General features: G+C 46.9%; 2 protein-coding genes across 4 annotated transcripts in view; one reads left to right on the top strand and one right to left on the bottom strand.

Moving 5' to 3' along the window:
* The window catches only part of Cd300lf (CD300 molecule like family member f), an 18,643-nt gene extending 7,951 nt beyond the window's left edge, over nucleotides 1-10,692 (bottom strand). Inside the window, exons 1-3 of one of the 2 annotated variants that reach the window (XM_021176599.3) lie at nucleotides 10,529-10,692; nucleotides 2,213-2,554; nucleotides 186-294 (exon numbers count right to left, since the gene is read on the bottom strand). In XM_021176599.3, coding sequence (XP_021032258.1) covers nucleotides 186-294; nucleotides 2,213-2,554; nucleotides 10,529-10,571 — 494 coding nt within the window. In that variant the 5' untranslated portion in view covers nucleotides 10,572-10,692. The remainder of the gene's footprint in view (nucleotides 1-185; nucleotides 295-2,212; nucleotides 2,555-10,528) is intronic. The other variant, XM_029484144.2, reaches the window with a different exon arrangement.
* Nucleotides 1-24,196, top strand: part of Rab37 (RAB37, member RAS oncogene family) — a 73,461-nt gene that overhangs the window by 33,090 nt on the left and 16,175 nt on the right. For both annotated transcript variants that reach the window (XM_029484145.2, XM_021176603.3), the window contains exon 2: nucleotides 21,285-21,395. In XM_029484145.2, coding sequence (XP_029340005.1) covers nucleotides 21,285-21,395 — 111 coding nt within the window. The remainder of the gene's footprint in view (nucleotides 1-21,284; nucleotides 21,396-24,196) is intronic.

The following is a 24,196-nucleotide window of genomic DNA, read 5'->3' as shown; positions in this document are numbered from 1 at the left end:
AACAAATGAACCGGCAAACCCAAAAGCCACCTTCTGTTCCAGGATTAGGGCTCCCTGGGAACTGAAGGCGGGTCAGGAGGGCCAGCATTTCAATCTCTACAAACAGAGCCTGAGACTTCAGAGACTGTCGGAAGAGTTTGGCCTAACTGGGCTACAGAGGACAGCCGCATCCAAAAACGACTTACCCGTTATCAGAGTAGTAGCTGGTCAGCGTTGGAAACATGCTGGTCTCTTTGACCGTGGTTGTCACTGTGAAGATGGTGGTGGTGGAGGTGATGGGGGGCATGGTTGGCACTGTAATGGGTACTTGGATTGCTTGGCATAAGACAGATTAGAACACTCTTCCCGCCACCCACTCACGGCATGCACGTGCTCTGCGTCTGTGAGGGAGTGTGAGCCCTCCCAGCCAGAGGACCCTGGAGCAAAGCTGTGGCAAGCAGTTATAGCTGGTCTACAGTAGCCTCTTGGTCTCTAAGAGAAGCCGGAGCCTCTGAGGCAGGTAGGGCTGGAACCAAGTCTCAGGAGGATGGTGAGCAAGGACAGCCATGTACCTCACCTGCTATGACATGCCTCAGCCAATGCCTCTCCCCAAGAGACAGGGGACTTGAAGAGTTGCTAACATAACCTAGATTTGAAACTTTTAAGGTCAACAGCTAATATTAGAGTGAAAGAGAGATGGCTCAGCCATTAAAAAGCACGCAATGTTCTTACAGAGGACACAGGTTCAGTTCCCAGCACCCACCTGGTGGCTTACAACCATCTGTAACTCTAGTCCTAGGGTATCTGATGCCCTCTTCTGGACTCTATGGGCACATGACACACACGGTACACACTATTACATGTGTGCTGGCAAAACACCCATGTATATAAAATAAATAAACATCCTTAAATAGCGAAAAGAAAATCCTGTTTGTCAGGAAGACACATTGCTCGGGACAAATTAAGAAGTTTCAATAATAATAAGAACCCTCTTCCAAGAGCATTGTCAGGGTTCAGCAGGCTAATGCCAGGTTTGCACTATACTGAACCTCAGGGAGTCCTGGTAATGGCAGACTGACTGCTCTCATCTGCTACCTCTATCCTCCAAGTGCCCTCTGACCTGTCTGATGCTGCTGAGCAGAACCCAAGAGAGAAACTTTTCCAAGCCTATACACCAAGACCTCTGAGCTAGCACCACCACCACCACCATCACCACCAGCATGAGCTCTGCACTCTAGAAGGACTCTCAAAGAGAACATCATTAATGAGCACAAATGGGATCCTCTGGACATTGCAGACACCAGAAATGCAACTGTGTGTGAAGGCTTTTCTAGACCTTGCAAGTTAGGCCACAACACCAGAACTAAAGCTGGTACCATTTCCCTCAGGATGGATAGAGAGGGGCAGAGAACAGCATCAGGTGAAGGCAACACCTGGAACTCCTCAGAGAGCAAGGCGAACTTTCCACAGAACTCAAGGAAAGCGTTGGCTGGAACCGGAGACTGTGAACCATTGCAAGTGGTTATCTTTGGCCTGTGAACTGGAGGTGGGAACAACCGCCCTGTCCTCTCCTGGAATAGACTCCAGATGGAGCTGAGCAGTGAAGAGGAGGGGAAAGTGCACGAAATCTCCAGGAGTCGGGATGCATTTGAAAGAGGAGAAGGAGGGATGGCTTGGCAGTTAAGAGCCCTGGCTGCTTCTCCAGAGGTCCGGGGTTTAATTCCCAGCATCCACATGGTGACTTACAGCTGGCTGTAACTCCAGTTCCAGAGGGCTTGGCACCCTCACACACACAGACATAGATGCAAGCAAAACATCAGTACACTAAAAGAAAGAAAGAAGTATTTGGAGAGAGAGAGAGAGAGAGAGGGAGGGAGAGGGAGAGGGAGAGGGGAGAGGGGAGAGGGGAGAGGGGAGAGGGGAGAGGGAGGGGGAGGGGGAGGGAGAGAGGGGGAGGGGGAGGGAGAGAGGGAGAGGGAGAGGGAGAGGGAGAGGGAGAGGGAGAGGGAGAGGGAGAGGGAGAGGGAGAGGGAGAGGGAGAGGGAGAGGGAGAGGGAGAGGGAGAGGGAGAGGGAGAGGGAGAGAACCTGCCTCTTCTAATCCCAAGCAAGGGTATGTGGGATTTCAGGACTCTACCTCCCCCACCGTGCAAGAGCTCTATTGAGCAACAGCTAATTCCTGAGACCCGAGAGACCAGAATGGGGACTTAAAGAGATATTCACACACCTCTTACCTGGGTCAATGTTCACAGTAACTTTAAACATGGGATCAAATCCATTTTTCGTAATTCCACACCAGTAAATGCCAGCATCGCTCATCCTCAGGTCCTTCATGGTCACTGTGAAGATGAAGTCTCTCTGATTGTCTCTGATGGACACACGGTTCTTCTTCACCAACTGCTCTGATGTATCGGTTTCAACAAGAATATCACATGATCTCTGAGGAACTCCTCGGCACCAGTACTTCTTGTAATCCTTCCAGCCTGAGGTATATCGGCACTGCACTGTCAAGGAGCCCTGCTCCTGACCGCTCACCTCCGCTGGACCTGTGACTGGATCCTGAGCCGTGCAGCAGCCTGGAAAACACAAATGCATGGACCACTGATCTCCTCCTCCAGGGGTGGGGCATAGTGCCAATTCCAAAAGCATCTTTAATTGAATAGTGGTCAAAGGATAGACATCACCTCTCCAAGACAGGCTGCCTGCCATCCCTCGACATCGTGCTGTGTCAGAGGAGCCAGGAAAATTCTGGAGAAAACAATTACAACCAAGTATGGTGGCACAGGCTCTAATTCCAGTACTTAGTAAACAAAAAACAGGCAAATGTCTCTAAGTTCAAGGCCAGCCTGGCCTACATACCAAGTTCCAAGATATCCAGGACTACATAGAGAACCTAGTGTGGGTGAGACCGTGACTTCCATTCCTAACATCTACCCTCCCCCGACCACATAAACAACATTCAGGTGTGGTGTTGCACACACACAATCCCATCAGTCCAGAGGCTGAAGCAGGAGGGCCATGAATTTAAAGCTAGCCTGGGCTACATAGTGAGACTCTGACTCAAAAACCAGTTATTTCCCCAGTGTGTGTGTGTGTGTGTGTGTGTGTGTGTGCACATGCATGTTTAATGCATGAGGCTGAGTGAATACCCAAACAGCAGAGGGAGGCTCAGGTACCCTATTCTATTATTCTGCCTTGTACTTTTTTTTTTAAAGATTAATTTTTTATTTTTAAAATAATTATTTAATTTATTGATTTTATTTATATAAGTCCACAGTCGCTGTCTTCAGACACACTAGAAGAGGGTATCGGATCCCATTGCAGATGGTTGTGAGCCACCATTGAACTCAGAACCTCTGGAAGAGCAGACAGTGCTCTTAACCGCTGAGCCACCTCTCCAGCCCCTTTAAGATTTATTTTTATTTTATGTGTATGGGTGTTTTGCCTGCTTATATATCTGTGTACCACATGAAGGCCTGGTGCCTTCAGAGACCAGAAGAGGGTGTCAGACCCCCTAGACTTGGAGTTACAGGTGATTGTGACCCACTGTGTGGCTGCTGACAAATGAACCAGAGTCCTCTGTAAGAGCAAGTGCTCTTTAATGGCTGAGCCATCTCTCTAAAAGCCTTCTGCTTTATTCCTTTGAGACAGTCTCTCACCTACATCTAGAGCTATGCTACGGCCAGCAAGCCCCAGCCATCCATCCCTGTCTCTACCCTTCACAGTATTGGGTAATAGGCACATGAGCAACCACAGCCTGGCTTTTTAGGTGGGGACTGGGATCCAAACTCCAGTCCTCTTGCTCACACAATGACTGCTCTTACCAACTGAGGCATCTCTCCAGTACCAAATCCACATATCTGTGAAGGTCCTCTTACAATGATCCCCATGCTATGCTGGTGTGGAGAGGTAGGATCAGAAGATCCATGTCCACAGGACATGTACTCTTAGACCCGGACACCCTGAGGAAGTCCAGCAAAGCCACATCTAATAGTCCCGAGAGGGGGCTGGTGAGATGGCTCAGTGGGTAAGAGCACCCGACTGCTCTTCCGAAGGTCCAGAGTTCAAATCCCAGCAACCACATGGTGGCTCACAACCATCCGTAAAGAGATCTGGCGCCCTCTTCTGGAGTGTCTGAAGACAGCTACAGTGTACTTACATATAATAAATTTAAAAAAAAAAAAATAGCCCCGAGAGGCTGTTGCTGGAGACTCCAGTGGGCTCCTACAGTCACCCGCCTTGGATGAATGACTCTGGTTTCTATATTCCGTGGCCCCTCACACACAGGTCCCATTGTCTGCATGAACTGCGTGGGTGCATTTTCCAAAAAGGCAAACTTGTGATATCCAGATGGATTTTTCTGTTCTGTTGCCTTGACCTTGGTGTCCATCCCATTCTGGTTTCATACTGTCCCGCCTCGGAGCGTTCTTGATGGTGACAGGGGTTTCTTCTGCTTCCTCACCTTTGAAAGACTTGGGGTACCCTGAAATGTTCCTTTTCGAGAATAATTTTGGAAGCTAGCGAGATGGCTCAGTGGGGAAAGGCGCTTGCCACCAAGCCTGATGACGTGAGTTTGATCCCTAGGACCTACATGGTAGAAGGAGAGAACTGACTGAAAGCTGTCCTCTGATGTCCACATGCACGGTCACAGGCAGGAATGCACACAGCCCACACAGGCACAAGTAAGTCAGAGAAAGGAGGGGGAAGGTAGCTTAGCACTTTTGAAATAAATATCCTTCAATTAACCTATGCTAACCACATGTTTCATTACATGTGCTGTCTGTCCTTATGAGGCAGAGTTTTTTACTTCATTGTTGCTTCCTTCCCTTCTGTCCTTAACAAAGAAGTTCTGAGGTTGAGCTGAGACACACATTAGACTTTTGTTGTTGCCTGTGTGACAAAATATCTGACAGAATCAACCTGAGAAGTGAAGGGGACTTCTGACTCATCGTGTCAGGGAGGAGGTGACGGAGCAAGTGGCCCACGTGCTGACAATCAGGAAGAAGGGTGGTGAGGGCTCAAAAAGATAGCATAGAGAGAAGAGGAGGAGGAGAGGAAGAGGAGGAAGGAGAGAGAGAGGGAGAGAGAGAGAAAAAAAGAGAGAGAGAGAGAAGCTATACCAACTGTCATTTCTCCCTTACCCATCTGGCTCCCCAGTCCTTTGGATGAGGCTACCCCCATCAGTGTGGGTCTCCCCAGTAGTTGATCCCTGGGAAACGCCCTCTCACAGACACTTCAGAGATACACTTTCCTAGTCTCTTGGACACTTACCAATCCACTCGACACTAACCATTACAATGGGTATATGTTACAGCCTTACTTCCTAAGTTAATTTTCCATCCCTGTGAGTTTCTCCCTATTTCCTTGAGACTACTACATGTTATCATTTTCTGGGTTGCCTTGTTAGCAAACCTTGTTCCAAAGCTAGCAAGATGGCAGCCGGGTGTGGTGGCGCATGCCTTTCATCCCAGCACTCGGGAGGCAGAGGCAGACGGATCTCTGAGTTCGAGGCCAGCCTGGTCTACAAAGTGAGTTCCAGGACAGCCAGGTCTGCACAGAGAAACCCTGTCTTGTAAAACAGAAAAAAAAAAAAAAAAAAAAAAAGCTAGCAAGGTGGCTCACTGAGTAAAGGTACCTGCCACCAAAACTGACCACCTGAGTTCAACCCCCAGAACCCACATGAGAGAAAAGAGGGAACTGACTCCCACGGTTATCCTTTGACTCCCATGTGGGCATTCTAATTCTCTCTCGCTCTCTCTCTCTCTCTCTCTCTCTCTCTCTCACACACACACACACACACACACACACTAAATAAAGGTAAGACAACCAACAACAAAAGCCTGTGCTCCAGGCATGGTTAGTAACACATGCCTGCCGTCTTAGCACTGCTAGAGATCAGTGTGAGCTATGAAGCTGTTCAAGGACAGCCTGGACTGCATCGGGAAACCTTGTCTCAACAAAACAAAACAAAACAAAACAAAACAAAACAAAACACACACACAAAAAAAAAAAAACAGAAACACGGGGACTGAGTCTACAACTCAGTTGGCAGAGTGCGCCTCCTTGGCGAACACGAGGTCCAGGGTTCAGTCCCCCCAGTGTGGAGGAAGAGGTTTGAGTGTTAATTAATTAAAGCACATTTAAAGCTAAGGACTTATCTTGTCCTGCCTTGAAAACTGATAAAGTAATTCACCTATGGTAAATGTAACTCTTCAGACACACCCAGCTCAGTGGGTGTTAGAGCAGTCACAGCTTAGGACTAGCTCTGCTGTCTAATTCCAGAGAATTTTCTTTTCTTTTCTGAGCATGAAGAGCTACCTCACACTAGTGACAGTTTCTCCCCTCGGTGCCTGTCTCCCTGTCTTCTCTCCACTGACACTAATCTAATTCCTGGCCCCAGGACTCGCCTCCTGTGGACATTTCATAAGAGCAGCATTATATAGTACACAGTGGTGGTGTCCTGCCTCCTCCTCCTAGCATCTGCTTTTGAATTCCATCCGTATCGTAGCCTGTGTCCCTGGGTACTTCAGTGTGGCATTCCACTGTACGACGATGCCGAGTTTGACTTAACCGTGGACCCAAGTGGGCCAAACATTTAGATAGTTCCCACCTCTCAATAACCTCGAACTCAGAAATCCGCCTGCCTCTGCCTCCTTAGTCCTAGGGTTAAAGGCGTGCGCCACCACCTGCTGTATTCTTAGCTTTCACACGGATGTGTGCTTATAGTTCATTTTGGTCATGTGGCGATGCCGTATCTAACATTCTGAACACAACATCAAATTGTGTTCCAGAGCGTCCTTGCCCCTGTAGACTTCTATCAACAACATGCAAGCTCTACAGTTTAATTGTAAAAATCGGGAGCTGGAGAAATGGCTCAGAGATTAAGAGCATGCGTTGCTCTGGCAAAGGACCTGAGTTCAGTTCTCAGCACCCACATCAGGCAGCTCACAACAGGCTGTAACTCCAGCTGCAGGGGATCTAACGCCCTCTTCTGTCCTCCTCTGACAACTACACACATGTGCACTCATGCGTGCTCTCTCTCTCTCTCTCTCTCTCACACACACACACACACACCTCACACTAAATATTTTTTTTTATTTTTGCTAAGTGCTTGTCTTTTTTATTGTCATTGTTGAAGGCTGTATGATACATACAAGCAAAGCCATATATAGCATCCCATCAGTGCTTTATTGTTAGACATACTAAATAAAATATTTAAATAAAAAGTAAACCTGATCCTTCAGTTCTAGAAAGCCTGAACGGGAAGAGTAATGTTAGAAACAGCCACATTCTCTCTAATGGATACATTCATTCAAGCAGCTGCTGTTTGTCTAATTAGTACCCACTGGGGTTATAGAAACAAACCTCTCTGCCTTCTAGAAGCTTCTGTTCTACTAAGGTGAAGGAGTGGGGCACAGACAAGGGGAGACAGAGCACGAGGAACCTTTTGTTTGGTTTTTCGTGTTTGTTTCCTTTTTGAGGCAGGGTCTCACAGAACTCATGCCTTGGACTCTGTAGGTGGGGGAATGATCAGGAACCCCCACTCCTTTTGTCTATGCCTCCTGAGTGGAACTGGCCAGATCCTGGCAGGAACAGTTTGAATTAAAGTCATCAATGAAATGAAGACCTGGGGGGGCGGGGTGAGGAGCCTGGGACCACACAGGCAAGAAAGAACACTCAGGGTGAAGGGGCCAAGCAAACCCAATGAGTTCAAAGCCAGGTAGGGGAGGGAGATGAACCAGGCAAGGAAGCAAGAGAAGAGAGGACCAGGAAGGCTACACAGAAAGGAATCAGGTGTCCAGCACCTTGTACGCCTTCTGTGAAGACTTAGGGTTCTAATTCTAAGTTGAGGAGGTCATTGGAGATGGTTGTCCCCCAGGTTTGGCTGAGCAGTAAGAAAACATGGAGTTGCAGAGCACTAAGATGAAGAATAATGGGGAAGAGAGTGAACTGGGAAGATTTGATAAGGCCATGTGTGGTCTCTCTCTTTTTTCTTTCTTTCTTTCTTTCTTTCTTTCTTTCTTTCTTTCTTTCTTTCTTTCTTCCTTCCTTCCTTCCTTCCTTCCTTCCTTCCTCCTTTCCTTCCTTCCTCTCTCTCTCTCTTCTTCCTTGCTTCTTCTTCTTCTTCTTCTTCTTCTTCTTCTTCTTCTTCTTCTTCTTCTTCTTCTTCTTCTTCCTCTCTCTCTCTCTCTCTCTCTCTCTCTCTCTCTCTCTCTCTCTCTCTCTCTCTCTCTCTCTCTCTCTGTTGGGGGTCTTACTATTCCCAAATTTCTTTTCTTTTTTTGTGTGTATATGTGTATGAGTATGTACTTATGGGCATGTGAACCTGACTACAGGTTCCCATGAAGCCCAAAAAGGACATCAGAGCTGGGGTGACAGGTGGTTGTGAGAAACCCAGCACTGGGTGCTGGGGGTTGAACTTGGGCCCTCTGGGGGAAGAAAAAAGCATGTCTCCTTAATTGCTGAGCCATCTCTTCAGCCCCCACCTTTGAAATGTCAATGTCTAAATACAAAAGCTGAATACACACTTAGCTATAAGAGTCCCGAGAAACATCTGCTCTAGGGGTATGAAACTGAAAGCCATCTCCTAAAAAATATTTCAAGCCTAGAGGAGAAGTCCAAGAGCACAGTGGAAACCACCAGAATACAAAGCAAGAAACCCCTCTTCAGCCGGGCGTGGTGGCGCACGCCTTTAATCCCAGCACTCGGGAGGCAGAGGCAGATGGATTTCTGAGTTCGAGGCCAGCCTGGTCTACAAAGTGAGTTCCAGGACAGCCAGGGCTATACAGAGAAACCCCGTCTCGAAAAACAAAAAAAAAAAAAAAAGAAACCCCTCTTCAGCGGTCTAACTCAGCAGGCCCTAGAGCAGCAACCTTCCTAACCTCACGACCCTTTAAAACAGTTCCTCATGTTATGGTGACCCCCCCCCCAACAATAAAATCATTTTCATTGCTACTTCATAATTTTGCTAGCATGACGAATTTCAGTGTAAACATTCTTGGAGATAGAGGTTTGCCGCAGGGGTCGTTGGAATCACTGCCCTAGAGAGTATCTGAGTACTTGTCTATACTGTAGCAGTAGCCGCAATAACCGAGCCATGAATCAAAGTCCATTGAATGGATAAAGGAGATGTCGTATAAATACACAATGATGCCTGCAGGAAAAAAAACATTGAACTGGAGGCCATCTTGTTAAAGAGAATACACCAGATTCAGAAAGACAGATATTGCATGTTTTCTCTCCTGCGCAAACTCCAGATTTGAAAAAACAAACAAACAAACAAACATGGAAGTAGAAGAGGGTATTTAGGGAGAAGAAGGGGACCTGTAGAAATGGGGAGAAGATGAGAGAAGACGATTGTCTAAGTGCATGCTATGCTCACAGGAGAAAAATGACACAAAGAACTCATGATTTGGTGCAATTTATTTTAAGACAGTCTCGCCCTGCACCCTGACTAGCCTGGAACTTGCTATGTAGACTAGGTTGTCCCTTAAACTCACAGAGAGTCACCTACCTCTGTCTTCCAAGTGAAGAGAGATTAAAGGTGTAGATCATTGTGTTCAAGAGTAAATTCTCTTGCTTTGAAATCAAAACTGTATCCATTCGCTTACAGCTACATTAATTCAAGTGTCATGGCACAGGCCAATAGTCCCAGCACCAGAAAACCCCCTTCTGTAGTCTAACTCAACATGCACTAACTAGAGCAGTGATTCTCAACCTTCCTAATGCTTTGACCCTTTAACACAGTTAATCATGTAGTGGTGACCCCCAGCCATAAAATTATTTTTGTTGCTACTTCATAATTGTAATTTTGCTACTATTATGAATTGTGTTGTGATTTTTTTTTTTTTTTTTTGGTTTTTTGAGACAGGGTTTCTCTGTATAGCCCTGACTGTCCTGGAACTCACTTTGTAGACCAGGCTGGCCTCGAACTAAGAAATCTGCCTCCCGAGTGCTGGGATTAAAGGCGTGCACCACCACGCCCAGCTGTGAATATTTTTGGAGGTAGATGCAGAGGCAGGAGTATCACTAGTTAGAGGGCCAGCCTTGGCTACATATGGAGCACCTCCCCCATCTCAAAACACAAGAAAGTGCTGTCAGCCCTCTATCTGTGGCCTTGTCTCCTGCCCCCTCTTCACCTTTCAGTCCTCAGCCATTTCTGACAGCACCTTCTCTCCCAGTTGCCACAAATCACCCCTTTATCAGTTGTAAATAGCAGACTTTTTTTAATCCCTTCAGCGACCTGTTCCCACAATCATTTCTTCCCCACAAAGCCTTCCCTCCCTTGCTGTAACATAATCACATATTGACAATCCAGCCTCATCAGACATTCTCCTGAGCAACCAGGGCTCTCCTGTCTTTCAAAGACCAGTGGGGCCCATCAGTGTGTCTGTCTTAAATACGACCAGTCCCGCAGTAGTCTAGAATTGTGCCTAGGACGGGACTTAAGAACTCAATATTTCTGCCACAAAGGCGCCACAACAATGGGGTAGTGGACAGATGACCCCTTGCTGGGTGGCCACTTCCTCTGGTTGCCTGAGCACGCTCACCTGAGATCCAGAAGAGAAAGGGGACCAGCAATGACAAATGCATCTTCTCACACCGGGTCACCTTGGTGGAACCTGCCAGCGAGAACAGGCTACATGCTCCACTCCTGCGTCTCCTGGGCCTCTGGTTTCCCTCACTCTCACTCGGCACTTCCTCCTTTAGCCACTTCCCGCTGGCAAATAAAGCCAAAAGAGGAAGGAGGTAGGGTGAGAGAAGTGTAACGCAAGAAGTCAGACTTCTGAAAAGGACTTTGAGAAACATCACCGTCCTCAGCACCAGACTGACTTCTGGAAAGAGAACCGGGGCTCCTGCTCTGAATGTGCAGGCTCCGTGCTTCTGGATTCCATCAGCTAGAGCAAGAGTTGTTGGAGCCCAGAAGGCCAGTGCTTCAATAGGTTGAAGGGTGCCAGAGACTGGAATGGAGGGAGCCGAAGGAGCTGAAGGGGTGTCAAAAGCCAGCCTCATCATGGGTGGCAAGCACAGCTGTAATCCAAGAATTTAAGAGGTAGAAACAGGGAAATTGAAAGTTTGACTTGAAACTGAGCTATGTGGTAAAGTCAGGGCTAGCCTGGGCTACATAGCGACACCTGTCTAAGAGGAGGGAGGAAGTATTGCTCAGTGGCAGAGCTCTTGCCTAACATATGCAAGGTCTTTAGTCTGAGCCTCAGCACCCCCACTCATTACAAACTTACCAAGAGAGGGGCTCAGATATAATCAGGATAAATGAACAGGGATTAACATTACCCAGAAGGCTCTGCTTTGATAGCACTCTTTTTTTTTTTTTTTTTTTTTTTTTGGTTTTTCAAGACAAGGTTTCTCTGTGTAGCCCTGGCTGTCCTGGAGCTCACGCTGTAGACCAGGCTGTCCTCGAACTCAGAAATCCACCTGCCTCTGCCTCCCAAGTGCTGGGATTAAAGGCGTACACCACCACTGCCTCTTTTTGATCTGCCCCAGACTAATAGGTAATAGATATAGACTTAACCTGTATTCCCCAGAAATTTAGTGAATATCCCAGGACTACCTCCCCACTGCCCTCTGCAGAAAACCAGCTTGCTATTCATGACTTCTACCCCCTTTCCCACACCCTCCCTGCAGTAACCATTTGTCCAAATAAGAAAAGAAGGAAGGCCAGCCTTGATGGTCACTCCTCATCCTGACACTGTGGCTTCCATCTCACCCACACCCATTTTCAGGAAGCCCTTAAAATAGGGTCACTTTGGGTAGGAGTTATAGACACCCTGTGACACCTTGCTTGGTGGCGCCCTCAAGCCCTGGCCAGGCTAACCATATGCAAGGAGGCACGTTGGAGGGCTGTGTCCACAAGAAAACACCAGCTGCTGATAAGCCACAGCTTTTCCAGGATGTGGCCAGGGATGGCCACCTTCTTTACATACTTCTAGGCCATAAAGGAAAGCCAACAAGGGTTTTCACTCACCACTGTTAATCAAACAGGCTTCTTCCCAGGGTTCACCAAGATAGGCGTCATCCTCTTCCTCCTCCTCCGCACATGTAGAATGCCTTTCAGAGAAGTGGTCAACAGGCTGAGGGAACCCTGAAAACCAAAGGGACATGTTCATGGAGGGTCTAGGACCGACTTTTCCTTTCTTGGGCAGATGTAGGAAAAAGAAAAAAGAAAAAGAAAAAGAAAAAGAAAAAGAAAAAGAAAAAGAAAAAGAAAAAGAAAAAGAAAAAGAAAAAGAAAAGAAAAAGAAAAAGAAAAAGAAAAAGAAAAAGAAAAAGAAAAAGAAAAAGAAAAAGAAAAAGAAAAAGAAAAAGAAAAGAGTACAGCTGTCTGACAGGAACCTATGGCAAGCTCCTCTGATCCTGGTCCTCTCAAACTGGCCCACCCAAGATGGAGGGCCACCCTATGAATCAGGAACTTATTCCATCAGACTTATTCAAGCCACTGTAAGTTATAGCGAGACTGCCCCTTAAACAGGGGCCCTCTGTGGATTCTGAGAGAGTCGGGATATTCAGGAGCCCTGTGTCCTCAAAGACCTATTGGAGGCTCCAGATCTGGCTGGATCATTGATTTCTGCATAACTCAGTTACCCCCCAGGCTTCCATGTCCCCGTTGGTGAAACAGGTCACTGAAGCCATCTGTAGGGGTGCATACATGAGGATCAGGAATTCACGGCCAGTCTCAACTACATAGTATGCTCCAGGTTAGGCATGAGTCCCTACAGAACAGAACATTGAAGATTCTCCCTTCCCCAAAGCACTACGTTTTCAAAATGTGTGTGCATGTACGCACACACACACACACATTGTATGTATTATTATTTGTGGAGAGAGTTGTGAACACACGTATATTGCCTGTATGTGATAGGTAATGCTATGTGTACATGTGTCCATCCATGTGTATGTGTATGTGCACATGTGTTTTGTATGTGCCTGCATGCTGTCTATAGGGATCTCCCAGTAAATAAATAAATAAACAAATGTAACTTTAAGAGGAGAAAAGTGGACTATGGAGATCAATAACCAAAGACTGAGGCTGCAGAGATAACTAAGCAGTTAAAACCACATACTGCTCTTGCAGGGGACCCAGATTCAATTCCTAGAACCTACATTGGCTCACCTGTCACTACAACTCGGGGAACCCAAGGCCCTCTTCTGGCCTTCACAGGCACCTGTACTTACATGTACTACCCATACACAGACAAACAGACAAAACCAAAAAATAGAGGGTTAGAGGGGTGGTTCCGTATTCAAAAGGGCATACTGCTCTTCCAAAAGACTGAGTTTGGTTCCCAGTATCCATGCCAGACAGGTCACAACCATCTATTATCCCACCTCCAAGGGCTCTAATGTACTCTTTCAGAGTTCACATACAAGCACATAGCAATCACACATCTGTACATGCGTGCGCACGTGTGTGCACACGACAACGTGCACACACACACATGCACTCGCACACATAAATTATAATGTCATGTTTTGGTTTCGTTTTTTTGAGATAGGGTTTCTCTGTGTGGCCTTGGCTGTCCTGGAACTCACTCCGTAGACCAGGCTGGCCTCAAACTTAGAGATCTGCCTACCTCTGCCTCAGCAGTGCTGGGATTAAATGTATGTGCTGCATAATTAAGTCTTACAGTAATGAGAAGCAACTGTCGGTCACGCTTTCTCGAACTTTCCCCCAAAATCCTGGTCTTGCCTGGGCTAGGGCTCCCTGCCCTCTTGCTTCTATTCCCAGCTGCACTTAGTATGGCTTCTAGAGTTTTGTCCTGTAGTCACTGAAGCTGAATCATCACACCCCTAGCTAGATAGAGCTTCCTTTCAAGACCCCATGCCAAATTTAGGATTCATAACTTGATCATCTTTTTCTGCAAAGGGTCCCAGGAGTGCATCAGCCTCAGGGTGAAGTCGATCTCTGGTGACTCATCCCATGACTTCACATCCTCTTACCTCAGAGTTTTTCTCTCTAAAGAGAGTCTGTTTCTCCTTGAACCTAGACAGACTCGTGACCTGTTTTGCCTTCTACAGTACAGCAGAAGTGGGGTATGCCAACCCCTGGCCCTAGCTTAGTGCCCCCATATTTCCTCCTGCACTTCCTGCTTCTGCCAGGAACCCGTTGGCTTGCTGGGTGGACAGTGGAGACAAAAACAAAGCAGACCCCAGTCATACCAGGGAGCCTAGCTGAGGGCAGAATGGCCATCCGGACCAAGTGCTAACTCGAATTGTGCCCTTAAGTTTGGAGCAGTTCACTGTAGCATTATAGTGCTGGTAGAGAAAAGCTAAGAGCCCCTGGAAGCAAGACCTGCCCCTCTGCTCTAAGGCTGTAGCTATCTATCCCAGGCTCCTGTGTGTGCCTGTCTCTCATAGCACTTGCCCATGGCTCCTCCTGCCTTTCTTCCTCCAGATCCCACCTCGCTGTCTCCTTAATGCTGTTCAGATCACAGACAGCTGTGGAACTGTGGAGTTGTGGCTCCTGAATGAAAACAATCCATTTGTCTAGATGGCTCAAGGTTAAGACCACAGACTGTCTGAATTTGGTTCCCAGCACCCACTTTGATGCTTTTGTAACTCCAAGAGATTTAATACCCTTCTCTGGTTTCCACATGCAAGTACTCACATGCCCATATACCTACAAGCAGACACACATACATGTAATTAAAAATAAAGCCAGGTGGTGGTGATGCACCCTCTTAACTCCAGCACTCAGAAGACAGAGGCAGGTGGATCTCTTAGTTTGAGACCAGCCTGGTTTACAGAATGAGTTCCAGGATAGCCAAGGCTACACAGAGAAACCCTGTCTCAAAAGACATACATACATACATACATACATACATACATACATACATACATACTTCAAAATTATACATTTGTCTAACTTACTAAAGTAACACACTCATTTTAGGAAACAGAGAAGAAGGCAAGAAGGAGGACACCGTTAAGACAAAAAGGAATTACTTAGGCTCCTTGTTTTGTAGACTTTAATCCAATGCCACTTGGTCCCATGTGCTTGGGCAGAATATCAAGTGGTGGGAACACAGAGCAGAGGTAACCGATTTTAACGGTTGCCACCCAGGAAGCAGAGACTGGGAGGTACCAGAACCCACCTAGCTTTCTCCCCATTCCCTTCCATTCCATCTGGGCTCTAATCTGTGGGATCGTGCTACCCACATTCAGAGTGGGTCTTCCGAGCTCAGTTAATCCCCCTTGGAAATCTCACAGGCAAACCCAAATGTGTGCTTTAATAGTCCTAGCGTGTCTCAGTTCAGGGTGGCAATAAGGATTGACCCTCATACAGCCGTTTGTTCCACAAAACTGGCTTACATGATTGTGGGCTCTGGTTTGTCCAAAGTCCAAAATAATGAAAGCCATCAAAGCCTGAACATTCTCAGCTGGGAGCTGAGGCTGCAGGGGTGTGTGAGTGAGTGTGTGTGTGTGTGTGTGTGTGTGTGTGTGTGTGTGAGAGAGAGAGAGAGAGAGAGAAAGAGAGACAGGGTCACTGAGCAGCTCAGTTTAACCTCTGACTCACTACATATGACTCCAGACTGACCTTTAACTTGCAATCCTCCTGCCTCAGCCTTCTGAGGGCTAACATTAGAGATGGGCGCCATCACGCCTAGGCCAAGATGCTACAATTTTGAAATAAAAATCCACCACTACCCCCACCAAGGAAACCCGATTTGCTTTTAGAGTCCTTTAATTATGCAGTTGAGGAAGTGTCTTAGTTAGGGTTTTACTGCTGTGAACAGACACCATGACCAAGGCAAGTCATATAAAAAAACAACATTTAATTGGGGCTGGCTTACAGGTTCAGAGGTCCAGTCCATTATCATCAAGGTGGGAGCCTGGCAGCATCCAGGCTGTCATGGCGCAGGCAGAGCTGAGAGTTCTTCATCTTCATCCAAAGGCTGCTAGTGGAAGACTGACTTCCAGGCAACTAAGGTGAGAGTCTTAAGCCCACACCCACAGTGACACACCCATTCCAACCAGGTCACACCTATTCCAACAAGGCCACACCTCCAGATGGTGCCACTCCCTGGTCCAAGAATATACAAACCATCACAAGGACCATATAAATTATCAGGCTTCAAGTCAGCTGTATGGAAATGTTAACCAAATCAAGATTCCCATGAGGCAACTTTGTAAGCGAAAGGGGGCTGAAAAACTGGAACCATTGTCTGCCTCCCAAGTACACACACACACACACACACATACGCTCACTACACACAGCCTTTGCTCACTTTCCTATTGTGTTCTTTTTCTGAGAGCCATTTAAGCTGTGAAGAATGCTAACTTTTTGTCTGTCATGTCTGACAATATTTTTCTCTCAATTGTCTTTGTTTCGAATGGCTTAGGTGTTCCTAGGATATCTGAACATCTGGGATTTGTTTGTGGTAGTTGTTGTTTGTTTCTGGATTTGTTTATGTTCTGTTTTGTTGGAACAGAGTATCCTATAGCACAGGCTAGCCTTGACCTTGACATGTAGCCTGGGATAACTCTGAACTCCTTAGCTTTGTGGGTTTGCCTCCCACACACTGAGATTATGGGGGGTTTTTACCACCGTACCTAGCTAGGTGTGTTGCTGATTTTGGTTTGCCTGTTTTTCTTGGGTATCTGTTTGTTAACAATTCTGATGTATCCCAGGCTGGTCTTGATCTTACTATGCAGATAAGGATGACTTTGAACTTCTCATCCTCCTGCTGTGCAGGGCTGGACGCTGAACTAAGAGCTTCCTGCACACTGGGTAAGCACTCTACCACTGAGCCACATCCCTGGTCCCAGGTGAATTTGATCTTGATGGCGTCTGAATTTCTTGTCTGGCTAAGGAGATCATTCGAAGCCACATTAGGAGCCAAGAGGACCATTCACTCACCTAGTCTCTAAATATTGCCTCTGGGTGATGGGGTCCAGGATAGCAGCATTCAGTGTTGGTGCAGGGCACAGGGAGGCCAGTACTGCACTGTGATTTACTGTGGGGCTCCTGCTTTAGAAAGGCCTGCCCCACAGGAGCTATAAAAAAAATAATAAGCTTTGTATCTTGGGCAAAAAGGCTGTTGCTCACATTGTCGCTGAGGGTGACTCTTACTGTCACATGTCTGGAGAGAAGGGTCACTGGTCAGAGAGACTTTGTCTTATAAATACCACTGAAAAATATCTGGTTCCTCATTTTGTCTTGACATCCAGGAAGGTGAAACCAAATGTAATGCTCAAATCAGCGATGGCCGGCTGATCCTGTCTGTCTGTCTGTCTGTCTGTCTGTCTGTCGTCATCGTCTTCTTCTTCTTTTTCTTCTTCTTCTTCTTCTTCTTCTTCTTCTTCTTTTTCTTCTTCTTCTTCTTCTTCTTCTTCTTCTTCTTCTTCTTCTCTCTCTCTCTCTCTCTCTCTCTCTCTCTCTCTCTCTCTCTCTCTCCTTTCCTCTGTGTCCTGTGCCCTTTCTCAGACACTATCTTTAATCACATCTTTGGCACATGTGAGCCTGTTATAAACTATCTCATATCCCCTTTGTAAAATGCAAAGGCAGACATTAATAAAATGACTTCAGAAAAGTAACTCAGCCTATGCTGGTGCACACCTGCAACTCCAGCTTAGAAGGCAGAGGCAGGAGGATCAGAACCCAAAGCCACCCGAGACTCATGGGATGCTCTCTAAAAGGAGAAGAGAAGAAGAAAGGGGGGAAATGCAGACAGTTGACACAAAGGTTTGGGCATACACACACACTCAAGTTCAGACACACATATGGAGATCAGAGTACAGTGTTGGTTCTCTGTCTACCTTTTCAGGGGTTCCAGGGATCAAACTTGGCTTCTCAGGTTTAAAGGCAAGCAGTTTACCCACTGAGCCATCTTGCTGGCCCAGTTTTATTAACTTAATTAATTAATTTTTCATAAGTGTTCTGGAAGAAAGAAATAGTAGTAAAAAAAAAAAAATTCTGGACAATGGGGGCCAGAGAGATGGCTCATCAGGCAAAGGAGTTTGCTGCTGAGCCTGACACCTCAGAGAAAAACATGGCAGGAGGAGATATGGTATCCACAGGCTGAAAGAAGAAATGCAACAGGTCCAGTTGTTTTGTGACCTCCGCACACATGGATCAGAGTATTTGCAGGTGCACAAGCGCGCGCACACACACACACAAAATAGATAAATAAAATGTAATAACTTTATGTTTTATTTTTTGACTTTTTAAAAAGATTTATTTATTTATTATATGTAAGTGCACTGTAGCTGTCTTCAGACACACCAGAAGAGGGCGTCAGATCTCATTACCGATGGTTGTGAGCCACCATGTGGTTGCTGGGATTTTGAACTCAGAACCTTCGGAAAAGCAGTCGGCGCTCTTAACCACTGAGCCATCTCTCCAGCCCTATTTTTTGCTGCTTCTTCTTCTTCTTCTTTTTCTTCTTCTTCTTCTTCTTCTTCTTCTTCTTCTTCTTCTTCTTCTTCTTCTTCTTCTTCTTCTTCTTCTTCTTCTTTGAGATAGCATTTCACTGTGTAGCCCTGGCTGTCCTGGAACTCACTCTGTAGAGCAGGCTGGCCTTGAACTCACAGAGATCCTCCTGCCTCTGTCTCCCAAGTGCTGGGATTAAAACTGTGCACCACCACAACCTAGCTGTAATAACTTTCTAATCTAAACAGGGCTAAGGAAGGTTCTGGGTTTAAGGGGAAGTAATCAACAATGCTTGTTTTGATGAGCTCAGAGCTCCTAGGATTACCCAGATTAAAAAGAAAACAATTCCTGACAGCCCAGGCAGGACCAGCATATGCCTGTTACCCCAGCACTCAGGAGGTGGAGCCAGAAGAACCCCTAAAAGCTGGAGGCCAGCCTGCTCTACATAATGAGTTCTAGGACATAGCTACATAAGGAGACACTTTTTAAAAAGGCATTAAAAGTCTCTCAGCATAATTGTCAGTATATTCTTTTTAGAATGCTTATTTTATTTCATGGGTGTGAGTATTTTGTCTGCGTGTATATATGTGCACCACGTGCATGCCTGGTGCCCATGGAGATCAGAAAAGGGCATCAGATCCCCTGGAACTAAGGTTATGGATGGCTGTGAGCTGCCTTGTTGGCTGCTCTTAATTGCTGGGGCACCTCTCCAGGTCCATCAGTAGATTTTTGATGCTAAAAAGACCAACTGAGAACAGACCCTGCCCCAAGCCTGAGATCAGTTTGGGTCTGAAGAGCTGACGTCCAGTCCCCACCAAGTCCACACAGGTCCCAAGACAAGGCTGCTGTCAGAACGAGTGAATGAAGACACGGGCTTCTTCACCCTATAAAGGAATCGGGGCACAAGGAAGAAAGGATTGAGCCTGCCATGTCCTCTAGGAGGTGAGCCTGGGCCCACAGGCTCTTCTAGACTGTTCTCTCTAGGAAGCACATCTTGAAGCCTGGGGAAGTTTAATGTGAGATCAAAGTAACAAAGCCACTGTTAATAACACTAAAATAATGCTCTTTAACCCAGAAGGAAACGAAAGCCCAGCTGAATGTCATTTGGCCGGTAGAGACTAAAGAATGATAGTCAGGGGACGTCCAAGGTCGACAGCACACAGGCACCGCTGTGTTCAACCTACTCTGATATTGAGTTCCTTCATTGCCAGTCAGAGCCCCAAAGTGCTGACCCCAGGAGACTCTGGCAATCTCTCTGCTTTTGAGTCTTTGTGAACGCAAATGAAGTTTGCCTCTCTTGAGCCTTCCAACAGGCTCCAGTGATCATCTTTAGAAAGAGGTCACTGCACACCTTAAGATCAAGGCCTTTGACTTCTTATCCATCCTTCATCCCTTCACTGAGAGCCCTTTGGGCACAGGCCCAGAGTTCAGGGATGCTTCTGTGCTGCGGCTTATGCCTGATTCCCTTCCAAACGTGTTGCCCAAGTTTCCAGGCTGATTCTCACCCTGCTTCCTCTCAGTACCGACCTCCCAGGGGAGACCGACCTTTATCTTGTTCCCTAAAATTCTCCTCTCTCTGGGATGCTGTCTGCTCCAAGGTTTTGTCCCAGGGCAAGCTGTGAAATATTCCCCAGGCTAGCCCTAGGCATGCTGATCTTGCTTTCCACACCTGGGTCTTTTTGGATTAGCACACATGGGAGACCTACCATGTCATCTGGTCTTCCAAGGAGCAGACGACACCAACAGGAAATGAAACATGCAAGGATTTTATCAAGGGAAATTTCTATATGAAAAACAAGGCAGGAGCTTGGAGCCAGGGAAGTGTCTGGCTCTGACACCGGTCAGAATCCCAGGGGCAGCGATCCTCAAACTATACAGCTGGCTGTTAGTGGAGTCCAGTGTCCCCCAGGAACAGGGCAGACACAGTGACTCTGCCACGCTCTGCCTTTGCCTCAGGATTGTCTATGAGCCATGTGGCCCAGTGCAAACACAGCAATACTGGACGTCAGAACACAGCAGCAGGACCCCCAGGTCAGATAAGCCTGGGGATGGGAGGGGATCCCTATGGAAGATTCTTACGGTTATCTCAGGTTCTTGAGAACTTAGTTTGGGATAGTTTTCCTCTAAACATTTCAATTTAAATAAATAAATAAATAAGGAGGTTGTGGGATCTGTGCACATGCATATGTGTGTGTGTGTACATGCATGTACAGGTATGTACATCTAGGTCTAAGTGCCTCTGTCTGTACAGTGGGCATGTGTTTATTTGTGAGGTTTTTGTGTGTGATACCAGGGAAGGGATACATGCCAGTGTGCATGTGGAGGTCAAAGGACATCTTGCTGGAGTATGTCTCTCTTTCTTCTAGGTAGGTATCAGGGATTGAATGCAGGCTGTTACTGAGCTTGGTAGCAGTCATCTTTACCTGCTGAGCCAATTTGTCAGCCCTATCTGTGTGCCTCCATATTGGCATACATATTCCTAGATGTATTTGTCTAGTATGTATGTATGTATGTATGTATGTGCCTGTCTGTCTGCATATCTCTGTGTACTGTATACACTTGCATGTCTAATTTTTTATACTCATGTGTGTTGTCTGTGTTTGTGTTATATATATGTACTAGTGTGTGTGTGGTGTGTGTGCATGTGTGTGCATGTATATGCACATGTGTAGATGTGTGGTGTGAGTATATGGTATGAGCGTGTATGTACATGTGTACGTGTAGTGTATGCATGTGTGTATGTACATGTGTAGATGTGTAGTGTATATGTGTGTGTGGTATGTGCATGTGTATATACATGCACATGTGTAGGTATGTGTATAGTGTGTGCATGTATACAGAAAGTGTCACCTCCTGCAGTCATGACTAATCCACCTAAAACCCTCACTCTGTCTCCGTCTCTATGGCTGTTTTTTCAGACCATTCTGGTTGGTGACAGCGGCGTTGGGAAGACGTCTCTACTGGTTCAGTTTGACCAGGGGAAGTTCATCCCCGGCTCCTTCTCAGCCACCGTGGGTATCGGATTCACAGTAAGTACTCATTGCCTCTGCATGTGGGCCAGGGTGTCAGCCGGAAACAGGTGAGGCCATTAGAAGAACCAGTAAACAGACTGTCTTCAGAGATGCAGGCAAGTTGATGGGGGCTGGAAGGGGTCAGGCTTTGGCCTTGGGGAGCATGGAGGCTCCGTTCCACTTTGAGTCTGAAGACAAGACAGGGGTATCTGGGTGTAGACACTCAGGTCAACCCAAGGCAGCAAAGAATCCTCTTTGGATTAAGACAAATGACTTTACAGAAGGTGTGCACTCAGCATGGTCACATGGGAGCCAGCAGGCAAGGACTGAAGTCTGGTTTTTAGCACTTGCGCTCTCCTGGGTGTGGGCACATGGGTGGGGTCCAATTAGAAAGTAGGTTCAGGCTCCTTCCCCCACCGTTCTCCACAGACTAACAATCCTCTGCCATTCACCCTCACCTCCCTGACTTTCCATGCCTGCAGATATTTCTTGATTCCCCTGGTTTCTTGGAAATACACGCACATGCGCACACACACACACACACACACAGCTCTCCCCTTTCTCACACTGCTTGGTCTCTAGAATCCTAGTGTTGCAGAGACAGGGAGAACAGGTCTTGGACCATATGGGAGTTTGAAAACCTCTAGACAAACCAAAGAACGGGGCCTGTGAGGTCACGTTTGGGGTTGGGACACAATATCTACATTGGTGGGAAGAGAAGAAGGAAGCCCCAAAATGGGCTTTCCCAAGATGTCGTAGGAAAGAAAACAGGGGCCCAGCCTGGACATAGTAACTACCCAGGAAGTGAAAGGGAAAGGAGAACTGGCCAGTCTGTGAGCTGTCTGACCTAGACTCTGTCTTGAAACATTAGCCCCCAAGTGCTCCCAAAGCTAGACAAGTTGAGGCCCGGCCTTCTCTAGGAGGAAGATGGAACAAGGTAGAATGGAGTCGCAGATGGCCATTATTTGGATAATGCCTAAAGCCTTGGGTCAGCCTGTCTGGAAGTGAGATGTGTGTCTTTGTGCCTCCTCCGGCCGATGTCCTTCTTCCCTCCCAGTCACACTTATATCTTTTCGCCTACCCTTGCTCCTGACTTAGAGAGCAGAGAGTAGGCGACCTGGAGTCTGGAAATTCTGATTCACAGCCTAGCAGCCTATAGGGTCTCTTCTCTGAACTCAGCTACTAGCTCGGCAAGAAAACTAAGGCAAATCTATGAGCAAGAAGAATGGATTTCATCAGAAGGAGAAAGCCAAGTAGCCCAGCCAGAGTGAGAGAAGTCTCCTGCTAACCTCAGGACAGCCTTCTATAGCTTCAGCTGTGCTTAGCCCAGGCCAGCATCCAGACAGTTGGCAGCTTGACCGAAGCCTGAGCCTGGGGACATTTGGGTCAAGACCATGGAGGACAAACAAGCACAACCATGTTCCACAGCTGGGATCCAAGTCCAGGGAAATACCCACCAGCAACAGTGGGCAGGAGCCACATGGAACAGAAACCACACAGAGGAAAACTGATGGGGCCCAGCCATAGCGTGATTGTGACCATTCCTATTCACTTTCGTATTGTTCTGTTTAGTGCCAGGGACCCTCCCCTCTTTCCTGGTCCATCTCCCTGCCCAAAACAACTGGATCTTTGCACAGCAGCTACTCTTCCACATCCTGCTGGGCAAGGATGCTGAAGGGCACTGGGTGTTCTTCTAATACTGGTCCCTAGAGGCTATAAGATCCTTGCTTACTGACCTATCACTCAGTGGGATATTTTAAATTTTTATTATTATTCTTTATGTGTATGGCTGTTTTGCCTGCATGTGTGTTTGTGTACCACCTGTGTGCCTAGGGCCCATGGAAACCAGAAGAAGGCATTGATCTCCTGGAACTCTAGTTACAGACACTTGTGAGCTGCCAAGTGGCTGGTAGGAATTGAACCCAGGTCCTCTGGAAGAGCAGCCAGTGCTCTTAACACTGAGCCATTTCAAGCCACAACTGTGAGAAGAAGAAAAAAAAAAAAAAAGCACATAGGGTAATTTGCAAGTGCCCTGGCTCTGAGCTTAGACATCAGACTTTTGCTGATAACTGGCCACCAACCTCCTGCTGACCCTGCTCGGAAGGCTGGATACAGCCTGGGCATGAAGAGAAGAAAGGAGACACAGAATGTACTTGCCTTTGCTGAGAAAATTCCAGGTCTATGACCTCTCAGGCATGGAGCTGACACCTCTCCAATTCTGGTTTTCCCCAAATTCTATCTCACAAGCCCTGTCACACTGGATGCAGAATCCTATTGCTGGGTTTGATGAAGTACTGACACCATTAGAATTCACAGAGATATTAGTCAGGCCTTTCATCTTTTGATGTAAACCACCAGATTCTTTTAAATGGTAAGAGTCTCTCTGGAAGCCCTACCTTTGTTGTACAGGATTTTCTGACTCACAAACTGTGAGTTTCTCCAGACTTTCTGTTCAGCCTTTTGCTCTTTGGTCTCACTATAAATGTTGCTGAAAGCAGCTGACAGTAACTATGCCACAGCCTGAATACTTGGATACTGAACTGCCTCAAACTTCCTCCATTGGGTTCATTAGTCTCCTACTTTTAAACACAGCCCCCTACCAGGTCTCAGAGTCCAGGCAAAATGTTAAAAGTCCTTTGCAAGATTGTCACGTGAATGGCTCCTAGTCCAACCCCTCAAAATCCTTGTTCCCATCTGAAATCTCATAAACCATCTTCATTGTCCCTGTGAACTTGTCCCTGTCCTCATCATCCCTTTGGTCTACCAAGCTCCCACCGCAGTCACCTACTGAGGTCACTCAGGGCCTTTGCTAGCCCACG

Source organism: Mus caroli, unplaced genomic scaffold, assembly GCF_978045245.1.
Source record: "Mus caroli unplaced genomic scaffold, Mus_caroli_1 scaffold_13, whole genome shotgun sequence".
Taxonomy (NCBI): domain Eukaryota; kingdom Metazoa; phylum Chordata; class Mammalia; order Rodentia; family Muridae; genus Mus; species Mus caroli.
The sequence above is the reverse complement of the archived record's forward strand: the minus strand, read 5'-3'. Positions and strand labels throughout refer to the sequence as shown.